The sequence below is a fragment of the Gossypium raimondii genome, chromosome 9 (assembly GCF_025698545.1).
Source record: "Gossypium raimondii isolate GPD5lz chromosome 9, ASM2569854v1, whole genome shotgun sequence".
NCBI classification, from domain to species: Eukaryota; Viridiplantae; Streptophyta; class Magnoliopsida; order Malvales; family Malvaceae; genus Gossypium; species Gossypium raimondii.
Genome location: NC_068573.1, coordinates 49,658,900 through 49,673,699, shown reverse-complemented (window position 1 = coordinate 49,673,699; position 14,800 = coordinate 49,658,900). Strand labels below are relative to the sequence as shown.

General features: G+C 35.4%; 2 protein-coding genes across 2 annotated transcripts; one reads left to right on the top strand and one right to left on the bottom strand.

Annotated features, from left to right (window-relative positions):
- Window positions 1–683: 683 nt before the first annotated feature.
- Window positions 684–3,053, top strand: LOC105800816 (uncharacterized). The gene is made up of 2 exons (XM_012632160.2): window positions 684–1,583; window positions 1,855–3,053. Exons 1-2 carry the CDS (start codon window positions 787–789, stop codon window positions 2,477–2,479), a joined length of 1,422 nt encoding a protein of 473 aa, XP_012487614.1. The 5' UTR covers window positions 684–786; the 3' UTR covers window positions 2,480–3,053.
- Window positions 3,054–5,126: 2,073 nt separating this feature from the next.
- On the bottom strand, window positions 5,127–13,238 carry LOC105800814 (lysine-specific demethylase REF6). The gene is made up of 7 exons (XM_012632159.2): window positions 12,213–13,238; window positions 11,166–11,244; window positions 10,942–11,009; window positions 10,718–10,868; window positions 8,857–9,554; window positions 7,829–8,416; window positions 5,127–7,722 (listed from the first exon to the last, which is right to left on the bottom strand). Exons 1-7 carry the CDS (start codon window positions 13,087–13,089, stop codon window positions 5,342–5,344), a joined length of 4,842 nt encoding a protein of 1,613 aa, XP_012487613.1. The 5' UTR covers window positions 13,090–13,238; the 3' UTR covers window positions 5,127–5,341.
- Window positions 13,239–14,800: the final 1,562 nt, after the last annotated feature.

The window sequence follows — 14,800 nt, the reverse complement described above, 5'->3', positions numbered from 1 at the left end:
TCCTTTATTTTTATCATATTATTAAATTTTCATTTAAAATAATTATATCATTTAATTTAAAATTATTAATTAAAAGTTGAAATAAAATAGAATCTATGATAATTATACATTTAAAAATAATTATAGTTATAATTTAAATTATAATTATTAATTTAAAAAGTTATTATAATTTTTAATAGAATTATTATTTGAATAAAAATCTAAGCACAAAATAAATGGAAAAACTTGTAACACTTATAATTATAATTTTCAATTATTAGTTAAATTTTGTTGATAAATTGTGTTAATTTTATTTATGTAAAATAGAGTTATTGCTTGAATAGAATTCTAAACATATTAATTATCACTTAATTTATATTAAAATTAATTATGATAATATTTTATTATTTTAAATAATATTAATTTGCATTAATTACTTAAAGTGTGTTATATTGCATGTTGAATATGTTAAAATGTTTTAATTATTATTTAAATTTTTTATTATAATATTTCAATTGACAAGTTAATATGTTTTAATTATTCAATAATTAAAATAAGAGATATCACTTTATATTAATTACTATAATTAAAATATAGTATTTAAAAATTAATCAAATTACGGGGGTTAAATATAAATTCAGATCAATTAACTCGAATTAAATTCATAACAATCTCTGTCGGCCCGGCCCGTATTCCCTTGGACTATACATTATCTACCATTCATTATACCCGGGTGTTTTAGTAGGATTTCTCATCATTTTACCGCCAATCTTTTAATGCGATAAGCTAAGTTCTGTTCATCAAGTAATGCTGAAATCAATCCTTACTCCGATTTTCTCGACTTTTCCGGCCAAACCCAGGTATCGGAAACTATTGTGTCGTGCAATTTCCTGTAATTTTAATCCCATTCAAACTGTTCGACAAAATGCCGCACCCAACATCTTCACAACCCCTCAACTCCCTCCAACGTCAGTTTACATTCACCTCCCTTTCTGTCGAAAACGCTGCCACTACTGCGACTTCCCAGTCGTCGCTCTCGGTTCTAACTCACCGGCCCAAACCAACGACAACGAAGACGATCCCCGTATATCGAACTACATCCAATTACTATGCCGAGAAATCAATGCTTCCAGAGTGAGTTTCGAGTCTCACTCACCACTCGAAACCGTCTTCTTCGGCGGAGGAACACCGTCTCTCGTGCCACCGAGGCTGGTTTCATCGATTCTTGATTTGTTGAAAGGGAAATTTGGGGTGACTTCGGATGCCGAGATATCAATGGAAATGGATCCTGGAACATTTGATGTTAAGAAAATGGAGGAGTTTATGGAGTTGGGTGTGAATCGAGTTTCGTTGGGAGTTCAAGCGTTTCAAGAACAGTTGTTGAAGGCTTGCGGGAGAGCTCATGGAGTTGACGAGGTGAATGAGGCCATTGAGATAATGAAATCGTGTGGGGTTGAGAATTGGAGTTTGGATCTAATCTCTTCTCTGCCTAATCAAGCTCCACAAATGTGGGAGGAAAGCTTAAAGTTGACCATCGAAGCTCAGCCAAATCACGTCTCCGTTTATGATTTGCAAGTTGAACAAGGCACCAAATTTGGAACATTGTAAGTATTACTATGTTTATTTGGAAAATCTGTAGCTTTTAATTATGTTACTCGGATATTCATTCAAACTCTTTTTCATGTATTTAGATTTTTTTAGGATATATCTATTATTTTCCGAATCGGATCGGACTGGTCAGGTACCGATCAAAAACGAGTTGATTCACGCGATTGAAAAATGTGTTAAATATGAATACTTTAAGAAAAATAAAGAGTTGGGAACGGTGTTTATCTTTACTCTGGATTGAAAAGTGAATATTTGAATCCTTTGTAGGTACACACCAGGGGAGTTTCCTTTACCTACTGATGTGCAGTCTGCCGATTTTTATAGAATGGCGTCGAGAATGCTTTCAGCTGCCGGATATAACCATTACGAAATCAGCAGTTATTGCCAAGACGGATTTGAATGCAAGCACAATTTTACATACTGGAAAAACAAACCATTTTATGGTTTTGGCCTAGGGTCTGCTAGTTATGTACGTGGAATGAGGTTTTCAAGACCGAAGAAAATGGGAGGGTACATCAATTTTGTACGGAGTTTGGAGAATGGCATGGTCGATTACACCGGGAACACTAATATAAATGTTGGAGACTTGGCATCAGATATTGTGATGCTCTCTCTTAGAACTGCGGCTGGACTCAATTTGAAGTCCTTCCGATGCGCATTTGGGTACTCGGTTGTAGCTTCTCTTTGTGAAGCTTATAAGCCTTTCATTGAAAGTGGACATGTGCTTTGCTTGAATGAGCAGAGAAGAGTTGTAACTGCAGATGAATTCAATGCCTCATTGAATGAAGATGGTATCGGACGAGGATTAGCTTATATTCGGCTCAGTGATCCGGACGGCTTCCTATTATCGAACGAATTGATCTCTATTGCATTTGGGGTCATTGCTCTCTAGAACTTTTGAGTTTCAAATGTTAAACCTTTTTTTATGGTGCATGTTGCATTCGGGGTTATGATGTACAATTATGAACGGTCGACCATGCCAGGAACACAGATATAGATGCCAACGGGGCTCGATTTGAAGGCTTCTTGATATGCATTTCGGGAACTTGGTTATAGCTTCTCTTGGTGAGGCTTATAAGCCTTTCGTTGAAAGTTGCTTTGCTTGAAACTGCATGCAATATGAAGACGATATCGGGCAAGGATTAGCTTATATTCCGCTCACGATCAAGGTGGTTTTCTCTTATCGAGAAAATCGATATCGATTGCATTCGGGCTTTCATATCTGAAGCTTCTTTTTTATTGATATGCTTTGTGATTGGGGCAATTGCTGCTTAAAAGTGCATAAAACAATTGTAAATATGAAGCTTTCTGATAGTTTCCAGCCAAGCCTAATTATGGCTTTTGGCATGGCAAGGGAGACCACAAGAAATGTTGGAGAGCAATGTTCTTGGTTTTCCGCACATGCAATTATTCTTCATTCGTATGTTTGAAAATCGAACCTTAACATCATACAAGTTTTTAGTAGAGATTGACATAGTTGTTTGTAAGGTTCAACAGCCGGTCCGACTTAAATATCTGTTTGAAGGAAGCATTGAATTGGTTGACTTGATAATTGGTACCGATCTATTGAATCAAGCGTAATTTTTAAGAATTCTTAATTATTTAGGATCACAGTTTCCTCTTTTAAAAAAATTCTTATTAATTTTTATAGGTTGAATCCATTGTTAATCAATTCAAAGGACTCTCATATTAATAAAATATTTCGGATTGAAAAAACTATCAACTTTTAAATGAATAGATGAATCTTATAAAGAATTGAACTATATAAAAATCTAGAAGAGAGGTACGGTTGATGTGAACATATTCAAACTAAAATTAATCGGATAAGGTAATGTTTAAATTTAAAATGGAACTCACTGAATCAAAATTGACAAATTTGGTTTTGAAGTTAAATTTACTGAACAAACAAAATTAGCAAACATTCTTCTTTTATTCTCTTATTTAACATCATTTTTTTTTTTTGGTTTCATCTCAGTCTCTTAAAAATTCTCTCAGTTCGTTTCCCTCTCTTATCTCCAATTTTTCTCATCGTTTTAACATCTTCTGGTCATGGCGGTAATTTTCCTTTTCCTCTTTACATATGTATGTATCGGTAATTGATGGAATCGAATCGAGGTTAATGATAATGTTGATTGGATTGACCAGGAAAAGGGAAGAGCATTGCCTAAATTTGGAGAGTGGGACGTAAACAATCCAGCTGCAGCTGAAGGATTTACAGTGATATTCAACAAAGCTAGAGATGAGAAGAAAACCAAAGGCTCTGCTCCCAATATTATGCCCTCTGCTTCCTCTAAAAAGAATCAACCTCCCCCATCTCCTCCCACTCCAAAGGTAATATATATATATAATGTTATGTTGTGTTACTCATTGTTGAATACAAATATGTTTTTGATTTTAGTATATTTAATTTTTCCAAAGTTTCTTATATCTATATCTAGAGGTGCCATGAATTTGGATATTCTTATGAATGTTATTAACATCTTTTATATTTGTCTAATTTTAGCCACACACAAGCTCATCAGTCAAAAGTCTATCTATATTTAATAAATTGAGCTAGGCAAGTTCTAAATGTGGTATCCAAAACTTTTAAACAACCTCAACTTTTGTGTAAACTCATAATAATTTTTCTTTGGATAGCTTTAACCATATCCATATGTTCATGTAAGAAAATATGATGTTGACAACAAATGCTTAATGATAAATAGAGAGTTGGAGTAATATAGGACTAATACATATAAAGGCATCTGAATTTAGCAATTTATGTTTACTTGGTACTTAACTTTTTTAATTAGCACCTAAATTTGTAAGTTAAATGATGCCTTCTTTTAAGTTAAAATACAATGAAGTGGTGCTAATTATAAATAATATGGTGATTTGTGATAGTTTCACATTTTAAATTTATACAAAAATATTTTTATTTTTTGTAACAGGTCAAAAAATGAGGTTATCACATGTCAAATTTCAAGTTTAAATATCAATTAGATAAATAATAAACAAATTCAAATACTTCCATTCTAGTATAATGTATATATAAATTATTTTATTTTTCAGGGTAAATGGTTTTGCTGTGTTGGAGTTTAAGGATTTATGGTTTTTCTTTTCTTACCTAATAAAGTTGTTTACATGTATTCTGGTCGAGTTAACGTTATCCCAGTTCAATCAAAACCCATTGTGGAATGTATATTATTATTGCTTCTGTTATTAACCTTTGTATGATTTTCTATCAGAATCATTTATGAGAGAGAATTAAATATGCAACACGTATATTTCTTGTAAAGATCAATTCCAGCAGAGTTCATGTTTCTCTCTTTGTGTATATCTATTACTATGTGCTAACATATTTATATTTTATTATTCTATTCAAATCCATTTTAATTGCTTTTAATGTCTATGTTCGGGGTTATTATTACCCCATTTTTATCCATGTCTATTTTACAGCTCATGTTTAAAATTCATGACTATTTCTCTCAACAATTTCATATCCTATTTTCAAGCTTACATTCTCCTCTTAAGAATGTTATCCTAATTTGACTTTAATGTTCAAAATGGCATTAGGAACCTTTTTTCCCAATTTGGTACTTAAATTTAACTTTAATGTTCAATTTGATACCTGGGTCAAATAGCGTCATGTGATCTAATGAATATAAAAACATAAGTACTTACTTGAGAGAAAAAAAAAACCCATGGGGCCTAACCTTCTCTTCACCTAACCTACCTTGCTGATCAAGCAACGGGTTCATCAGAAATGTTAGTTTTACAGTTTTCGTGATTCATGTTTTATCTTACCTTTCTTCACTGAATGACCAGTCTTCCTTTTGTGACGACTGAAATCCGACACAAAACGAAATGTTTGACCACAGCCTTCCTCAGCACACACGTAAGGACGAGCACCTGTGTGAACCCTAATGTGTTCGGTTCGAGCCCATGCCCATTTGAACGTCATCTTGCAGCCCTTCCATGGACATTTAAGAGGTCGGTCATCCATATGAACTCGTCGATGCTGAACTAGATATTTGTGTGAGAAGAACTTCTTTCCGCACCCTTTTACTGGACAAATGTTCTTTTTGTGGAGAACCAGCTCTTGTTTCAAGCCAAAACTCATGGTGCAACCTTCCATGTCACATTGATATTCTGCTTCCTCGTCTCTTACTTTCGCATTTGAAGCACTCTTTGCTTTGTTCTTCAGAGCTTGCTTCTTCACTTTAGGTTTTGTTTCCAGCTCTTTTGAAGGCTTTCGAGCTCTTTTCCTAAGGCGTGTGCTGGGTCCACCTTCTATCTCATCTTCATCATATGAATTGTCCTGTCTAGCACTTTGCTCAATTTTGGTATTCCGATTCCGAGGAGTGTCTTGTTTGCTTTGCTGAGAGATTACTTGTTTTGTTGTCCGACGTTTCCCTTGTTTCACATTCTTAGGGGCTTCTTGTTTTGTTTGTCGTGGTGTTGGGGCTTTCTTTTTTCTGCTTCTAAGACTACTATTCGGTTGACCATAGTTCTCGTCCGATGAATCATATGAAACTACATCCTCACTTTCAATAGATTTCCCTTGCCGGCTTCTTGGAGTCTTCCTAAGCTGCTGTGGAGAAGTATCATCTGAATCATCGGAAACTGCATCTTCCTTCTCAAGAATTTTAGCATGCTTACTTCTCAAAATCCTCCTAAGTTGCTGAAGAGAACTATCATCTGGAGAATCCGATGAACCTGCATCTTCCCTCTCGATAAACTGGGTTAGTTGACTTCTAGGAATCCTCCTATGCTGTCGATGAGAATTACCCTTCAATGAATCGAAAGAAACTATGTCTTCTTGATCAGAAAATTTGGATACTTTTCTTTGAGCAATCCTCCCATGTTGCTGTTGAGGATTACCCTCGAGTGAATCATCAGAAAATTCATCCTCTCTTTCCGTGCACTTCATTTGCTTGCCACTAGGAATCCTCCTATGCTGAGTTTGAGAACCATCATTATCTGATGCATCATCCGACATTGCTTCTTCTCTCTCGAAAAACTTTGCTCGCTTGCCTTTAGGCTTTCTTCGGTACTGCTTAAGGGAATTGTCTGCTCGCAAGTCATCTGAGACAGCAAGCCTCCTTTCAAACAACTTGATCTGTCTGCCTCTAGGAATCCGCTTATGAAACTGATAGGAAATTTCCTCTTGTTCATCAGCTGATACAGAACCTTCTCTCTTCATGAATTTGTCCCGGGAGCTTCTAGGAATCCTCCGATATTGCTTGGCGGAAATTTTGTCAAGTGAATCACCAGAAACCACATCATTTTCTACAATATATTTCCCTTGTTTGCCTCCGAGATTTTTCAGAAACTGTTGATCATCAGAATCCTCCTCTACATCCTCGGATTCAGAAGCTTCCCTTTCGATAAATTTGGCCCCTTTTCTTCGAGAGAGATCTCTATGATGCAGAAGAGAATCATCCTCTAATGAATCATACGAAATTTCCTTCTCTTTCTCGATTAGTTTAGGTTTTTTGCCCCTAAAAAATCTCTGTTGCTGCCTAAGAGAATTACCATCCAATGAATCATCCGAAACTACACTCTCTGGCTCGATGCATTTAGCTTTCTTGCTCGGTGTAGCCCCGGCCCTTGTTTTGCTCTTTCTAGTAAACCTTTTAGCCACCTTGGATGTTTCTGCTTTCCGAATATTTTCTGGTTTACTCTCAAGATTTTCATCTGAAGTTGCCCAAGCATGGAAGCTTTTTTCTTGTTCTTGCTCCTTGGGATCCCTTTGTGTCAAAAATGGATGAACCTGATTCGACATCCAAACTTTACCACACCATTTTCCCGCCACTACTTTTTTCTGCTTCCGAGACCTCCGCCCGTAAGAATTCAACTTTGTCGGTGAGCTAGCAGGAGAATTTCGGCCAAATGCACTGTATATAACGAAATTAAATGGCATCTGTTTACTGTACAACGTAGAATGGCTGAGATTGGAACTATAAAATAAGTTGATTCCCAGCTTTACTGCCCAGTCTCCGTTTCCAGGTATGGCATCCTCACTATCAAGAGCTGACCGGATCCTCACCTCATCATCCTTAGTAGCATCCCCAAATAAGATGTTGTTCCAAAGATAATCGATTCCCAACTCTTCAGCCACCAACTTAGCTTCCGCTTCGATCCTGGGATATTCTGCATCGTTTTACAGATATTCGTTAATGTATATGTGTAATAAGAGGTAACTGGAAACATTTCCCCGGGACAAATTCATTTGTGTATAATGTATGCCGAAATCTACCTGGATGACAAAGGAGAAATATATGAACTCCTCCTATTTGACGAAGTTGTTGTTCTACTTCTATAGCATGCTCGAGACAGAAGACATGCATCCGAGAAGAATCTTCATCGGAGTTTGGAGCAAACGGACTATCTGCATTTTCCATTCGTGCAAAGGCCTTACTAAACCTCATTTTCTCTGCACCGTAAGATTCTATGGCTGGATCACTACATTTATCCCCCAAACCATTTGATACCAACTCTTGGTTGATTGTTGGAGGGCTTCTTTTAGATCCAGGTTCAGGATCGCAATCGATAACATGGACCGGAGCTTCCTCCTTGAAATCATTATGCTGAAGTTTCCTTCCTGGTATAGTGTTTGTTGAATTCGTCTCATCACCAGAGGCAGTAGCTTTTGGTTCAACATTATCATCTTCGGAATCAGATGAATTTCCGTATGTTGAAGCTAATAGACCAAGAGCAGAAGTATTTCTCCTTTCTTTAGTATCTTCCGGAACTTCTTTACTTTGATTTTTCGTCTGAAACTTGCACTCAACAGACTGAACAGGTACATCGTATAAAGCATTTGGGGCAGTTTTATTCATCCCCCCTGTATCAAGGAAAAACAAAAACCCGGTATGTCAAAAAAGAAGTAAATGAATTTTAAGGAAAATTGTAGAGTAGAAAGGCTACCATCCATCCATCCATATATATATCCTACACTCACACCTGAGTTTGGATAACCTAGTTATCAAGACAATTATGTTAGCAACCAATAGTCTTGCCAGCCCTAACAAAAGCTTATTCGAATTATCATATCTCTATTGTTCTTTGGAAATGAGAATCCTAGGAACCGAACAACTTCGAGCCAAATTCCAATTATTCTGCTTACGATCATTCCTAGGACTGCCACATCTGTTTTAGTTGTTAACCTATACGAACACTACATGCATTATAAAGACAAAGCTATAACCCCACAAGCACAAGGAATGGCATTAAATCACATAAACAAAATTAGCTAATAAACAAAAAATTCCATATATAACCTACTTGTAGAAGGATTTTGCTCCGAAGTGATTCCATCCCCATGAGTAGTGGTGAACCTGTCACGTGTTACTCCAGAACCAAAGGTCCAATCATTAAAAAAGCTACAATCTGCTGACATGAGGTATCTAGCTGCTTGTTCGGTCGGTTGAAGAACAGCAATACAAGCAAAGCATAATATTCCGCACGTGACGCATGTAAACAGTCTCTGATCCGACAATGTATCACCTTGAACAGAACTTTCTCTTTCAATGTTCGCGTTTAAGGTCTGTGATGGCACCTTACACAAATAATCAGCTCCCGTAAAAGAAGAATCTCGATCAACTTCATATGTAGAAACAGTTTTTCCTTTCACCGAATAGAAACCTTTTATTCCCTTGATTTCTTCATTCTTGCATTGCATTATCTCATCAAAAGCTAAGACTTGGGACGGTTTCATTGCTTCCTTGTAGCGGCATAAACCGAGTGACATCTTCGGGTTTATTCTTAATCGGGATGCTATACGTGATTCAGAAGAAAGAGAAATATCGGTAGAACTTTTGGGGAGTAGTACCACTGAAGATCCTTTTCCAAGAATATGAAGTAGGTCATTGTTCTGTATGAGATCCTGCACAAATAATTCTTTAACTAAGGTTTCCCCTTCACATTTTTTCTTATCCTTGAGGCGAGAACTCTTTGGTTTAGCACCAATGTTCGTAGGTACCCTGCAAGGAGAAACCTAACAAAAATGAGGAGAAGATACACAATATAAGTTATTGCTCTTCAATTAATTAGTTCAGCATCATACAAACAACTTTTGGTATAAATATCGCACATGCCGATAAAATTTCAAAGATTTTTGTCCTTTAAATTGTATGAAGTCCGATTATAATGAGGATTAAAAGTACAGGAAGAACATTACTTAAAATACCCGTGTTTGACACCTATGTTTGAGACATATTTGGATATGAATATAGGGATATGACCCTCCAAATACATGGGAAAACTTGGTAAAAATTGAACATACCAGTGCCGGAAACATATCCGACACTCATACCTAGGGATGGCAAAAAACCCTGAAACCGACGGGTTCCGAACCGATTTGACCAGATAGGGTCAGGTGGGTTGCTTTTAAAAAATTTGCCAGGCCGGGTTTAGAATAAAACCACCCCGCCCTGGGATATTTATGAAATTACCCCTCTATACATATTTAATATTGATTAAGTCAAAAATCCCTAAAATGTATTACTACTAGTCTTTATACTACTCTCTCACTCCAGTTTATTTCTCCCTCTCTCTCTCTTTTTAATTTATTTCCCAAGTCCCCCCCTGTTTGTAAGGAACAAAGACCTTTGCTCCTCCTTTTTTTTGCTGTGCTGTAATTGTAACGTGTGTGTATACATATTAGCACATGACAGTTTCAATGGTAAATCATAAAGCAAATCTAATGGGAAATGGTGCCAAAACCTTTCGTTTAAAAAAAAAAAATTATTAATCACAATTTCCGAAAAAAAAAATTCAAAATGTTTGAACTCGGGTCTGATCGGATTGGAGTCGGGTACACTATTAATTTTTGGGTTCGGGTTCTGAGCGGGTTAAAATTTTTTTAAAGTCGATGTCGGGGCATGGTGGTAGAGCATAGGGTTGGGGTTAGGGAAGGAAAAAAACCACCCCGTTGCCATCACTACTCATACTGAACTTCGAAAAAGCAATGAGCAAATGTAAATATTTTTCTAAGCATTTACCTACCATATTTGCAGCAGTGCAGAAAGTACTCAATTAAATGTCATATATATTCAAATGCATATTCAAAGTACTCAAGAATGCATCAAGAAATTAAGAAACTGAGGTATCCAAATGAATCATACTGTATAACTGTGAGTCGTACCTTGAACATAAATCGAGTGCAAGATCATAAAGTAACTGGAAATGGGAGACCATTGGAGGGTAATTAATTGAAGCTCTTCGAATAGAAGCATCTCGGGCTACTCTCAACCATTCTGGAGTTGCAATATTAGCTGCTTCTCCAAGGTTAAATCCTAATGACAATAACATATAGATGAAATAAGCTCCCTCCTCTGATAGTATCTAATAAAGATTTGATGGTCTCACCGTGACTGAACCCCGAATGATAGGCTCTAGGGAAAGTGACAACAAATTCCCCAGCATTTTGCACTAACCTGATTTCAGAATAATGATAATGTAAGAACAAGTCCAATAACCATCCCTCAACAGGTCAATTAAATCGCGTTATAAGACTCTAAGATGATAAATTCATTATAAAAGTAATAAATGGAAAATTTTCTACAAAGCATAGCAGAGCAAACTAAAATCACCTGCAGCACGGAATTCCAGCATGAACAAATACTTCTGGAGACATCACTGTGGTCTTTTCACCAAGTGTAGAAAATGTAACTAATATAGATTAAAAAGGTACAATATAAGGATCATCACTTAAATATAAAAGATTGAGTTGCTTTTCTAGTAAAAAAAAAAAAATACATCGTGGCATAGAAACTTCCCGGAATAGATTTAAACCAATCCAAAATGGTAAAAAACACCATTGGTACACTAGAAAGTAAAATATTTTAATCAAAAGCTACACTTATGCTATGCACTACAGCTTCATGTTATTCTTCCTTTAGCCTTCACTCAAACCAGTCAATCTCACCAATGCTATCCAATACGGCTTCTACTTATGCAAAGATAATGTAGGCTTACTAATTATAATGCTAACATTCCTTAAAAACTCAATGAACACCATTAGAGAAAACTCAAATTGGGGCACTTAGTTTTTCTTTTTCCCCTTTTTTTCGGAATAATTACAACTAGTTTATTCTTCCTTTGACCTTTGCTCAAACCAGTCAATCTCACCAAGCTATCCAATAGAGACAAATGCTTATGCAAAGTCAACGCAAGTAATTGACATGGACTTCATTAGCTAACTAAGAAACAGAGGAGACAAAAATTAATAGTTCAGTAGACTCACCTTAGATGAAACTCAAGGCATAAAGCTCAACTCAAGCTCGAGAAAATTTCACTTTTAAAGCTCGATTCGAGACAACAAATCGAAGTACTCAAGCTCACTCAATTAAGCTCGATTCTCATACTTCACTTCAAGCTTGACTATTTGTGCTTAAGTTACTGAGTCAAGCATTATGCTAATTGAGTAAACCACTAATAGCTTGAGCTACTCGAGCTCGAGCTCAACTCGACAATGACCAGCCTAGATTCCATTTTTTCAACCAGAACCCATATAGCTTATTGACACAGATTTCTCATTCACATTACTACTTATGCGAAGTCAACAAAAGTACTTCAAATTTCCTCCAGTAGCTTACCAAGAAACAGAGGAGACAAAATTAATAGGACACTAAACTCACCAAGAGGATTGAACTCTCCAGCATAGCCATCAACCCGTACGACCTCTTCGAAAGCTACGGCAGCATCCCGGGGAACACCGTACCATGTTTTCCCAGCACCCATATGCAAATAATTCAAGCTATGCAAATCATGATCCTCTACGTGCCAAGCGAACCAACTGAACAACATTGCAATGTACACCATAGGGGAAGTAACACCCGGAATCTCCTCTTTCATGAACCTTAACAACGACCCTTTCGCCCTCGAAACCGCTCTCATATTCCACGGCGTTTCCGCCACCGTAACTCCTTCCCCTGTTTCCCGCCCTCCACCGCTACTCTTCTTTGAGCCCAAAGCAGCAAAAGCTGAACCAGGCATGTCGTTAGCATACTCAATGTCAAAAGGTTGGTCAACCGTCGCTTTCCAAAAAAGGGTTTCGATTTCCAAAGCTGAAAGGGAAGCTTTTTTGCTGTATTTCTTCAAGTAATTCCTCTCGAAAATCTTCGCTTTCGCTTCGAATTCTTGGAAAGTATAGTATTCCCCACTCTGCCACACCGATTTCAGAACGGGCCGTTGCTTCCGAGGGCAAAACCCGATCTGTTGTTGGCGGGTAGTGAATGTAGGCGCGGGTTTCGAATCGGAGCTAGCATTAGCAACAGCACGTTCCAAAAGGGACCGATTGAGGTTCCCAATTGCAGCTTTTTTAGAAGCAGGTGGCACCGGAGGTATGATCTTACAGATTCCATACTGGGAAGCCTCCTTTTCGATCTTGAAAATATAAGCAATTGGATCTTGAAACTCTACCAAAGTAGGCCTATACTCTGGAGCAAAAGGCAAAGACTTCAGCCATGGAAACACTTCCTGGCTTGGCTCTGGTGAAAGGCTTGAAGCAGCCATGAAAATGAAGTATAAATTTTCTGGGTAAGAATAGGGATAATCATTGAGAGTTCATTTTTATAAACAAAAAAATAAAAAAAAATAAAAGAAAGGTTAAAGTTTTCAGATTCTTCTAAGCTTCCATTTTCTATTTTCTTTATGTTTTTCCTCTGTTTTTCTTTTGATGATATAATTTACAGAGCAAGTGGAAGATATGATGGGCAGGGCAGGGGCAGAGCAGGGCAGGTAAACCTTGAAAATGACACTATATTTCTTTTAATTTACCTTCTTGCCATTGTAATCTCGTTAAGGATTTAGAAAAATATAAATATGTTTATGTTAAAATTATCACCATACATTTTACTTACTTAAAAAATAAATAAATTAGTTTTTAAGTATATATATTTTTTGTTTTAATTAGTTCTTTTATACTAGTTCATAGTCTTTTTTTTTTATTCATTTTTAATGTTAAAATTAATGTGGTTGTGAAATAACCAGATAGTTATAGAAAGTGGTATATATATCTCTCATGTTGACATATAGGATCAAGTAAAATTAATGATATTTTTAATAAAATGACCAATTTACTTTTTGATATAATGTTTAGGGACTAATTCTTAATAGCAAGACTAATTACATTTTGCCTCCTTTATTTGAAAAATAAGTTAATTAATTTCTATACATTAGATCAAAGAATAAATTGATCCTCATGTTAAAAATTACATTCACTTTTACTGTTGAAATTTGATTCAGTTGTTAGCATAAGATAAGTGTGATATATCATGTGTTATTATCTGATTATTTCATTAGTCATACTAATTTTAGTAATACAAATAGATAATTTTTTATATAATTAATTAATAAATTTATTAATAAGCAGGCTAAAAACTAATCTATCTTCATAATGGGTGGAATAAGATAAAGATAAACCTGAATTATGAGTTATCTTGTCCAATTTAGATGGATATAATCTGGGTAGAATTCGACTCTTGAATATATTTATTAATAGCATTATTATATAATTATTATACACCGTAATGACGATTTGCTTCGCTTTGCAGTAACTGAAAGTGAAAAGAAGCCAAGGCAATGACTATTTCTGTCATGAAAACCTGCAAATTTTCATCATCAATGCCGGGTGTCTTCTTTTGGCTGCACACAGACAAGCGTAAAATAATGTTACTTAATTTGCAAGAATTCTTCTTCTTCTTCTTCTTCTTCTTCTTCCTTATGAAATGTTTATACGTATGAAATAAATACGGATCTGCATTTGTCACGACATTTTTGTTTCTTTATATAAAAAATTATAATTAGAATTATTTTAAATTTTTATTTAAATTATTGAGTAATTATTTTTTAAATACAGTTAATAAACTTCAAGCGATGATTTGATAATTGATACGGTAGATAGATATTCATTAAGAAGTAAATGAACATACTGTAAATCAAAATTAATCAATTAATGTTATAGATTAGAGAAAAAATTGTTTTACTTTTGATTTGTAATACCGTAACGTTTAAAGATGTTTTATAGAAAACTTGAATTGTAAAAGAGCAAAGAATTTAAAATTTTCTATTGGCATAGACAGCGAATAAAAAATCATACATCAATCATTTTAACATTCTAATGATCTAAATGAAAACAATCGTATAGTTTATTAATTATTTTGTAACTTTTTAAATTTGAGTGATCAAAACATAAATTTTTAATAATTTAATGACTTTTAATGTA

What these genes read in the sequence shown, in the direction of transcription:
- LOC105800814 (XM_012632159.2), bottom strand. Translation starts at nt 13,089, where the DNA reads ATGGCTGCTTCAAGCCTTTCACCAGAGCCAAGCCAGGAAGTGTTTCCA. An exon ending in TCATTCGGGGTTCAGTCACG is followed by an intron (nt 10,869 to 10,941) that starts GTGAGACCATCA and finishes TATTGTCATTAG; the next exon opens with GATTTAACCTTGGAGAAGCA. An exon ending in GGAGCAAAATCCTTCTACAA is followed by an intron (nt 8,417 to 8,856) that starts GTAGGTTATATA and finishes TCCTTGATACAG; the next exon opens with GGGGGATGAATAAAACTGCC.
- LOC105800816 (XM_012632160.2), top strand. Translation starts at nt 787, where the DNA reads ATGCTGAAATCAATCCTTACTCCGATTTTCTCGACTTTTCCGGCCAAA. An exon ending in GGCACCAAATTTGGAACATT is followed by an intron (nt 1,584 to 1,854) that starts GTAAGTATTACT and finishes AATCCTTTGTAG; the next exon opens with GTACACACCAGGGGAGTTTC.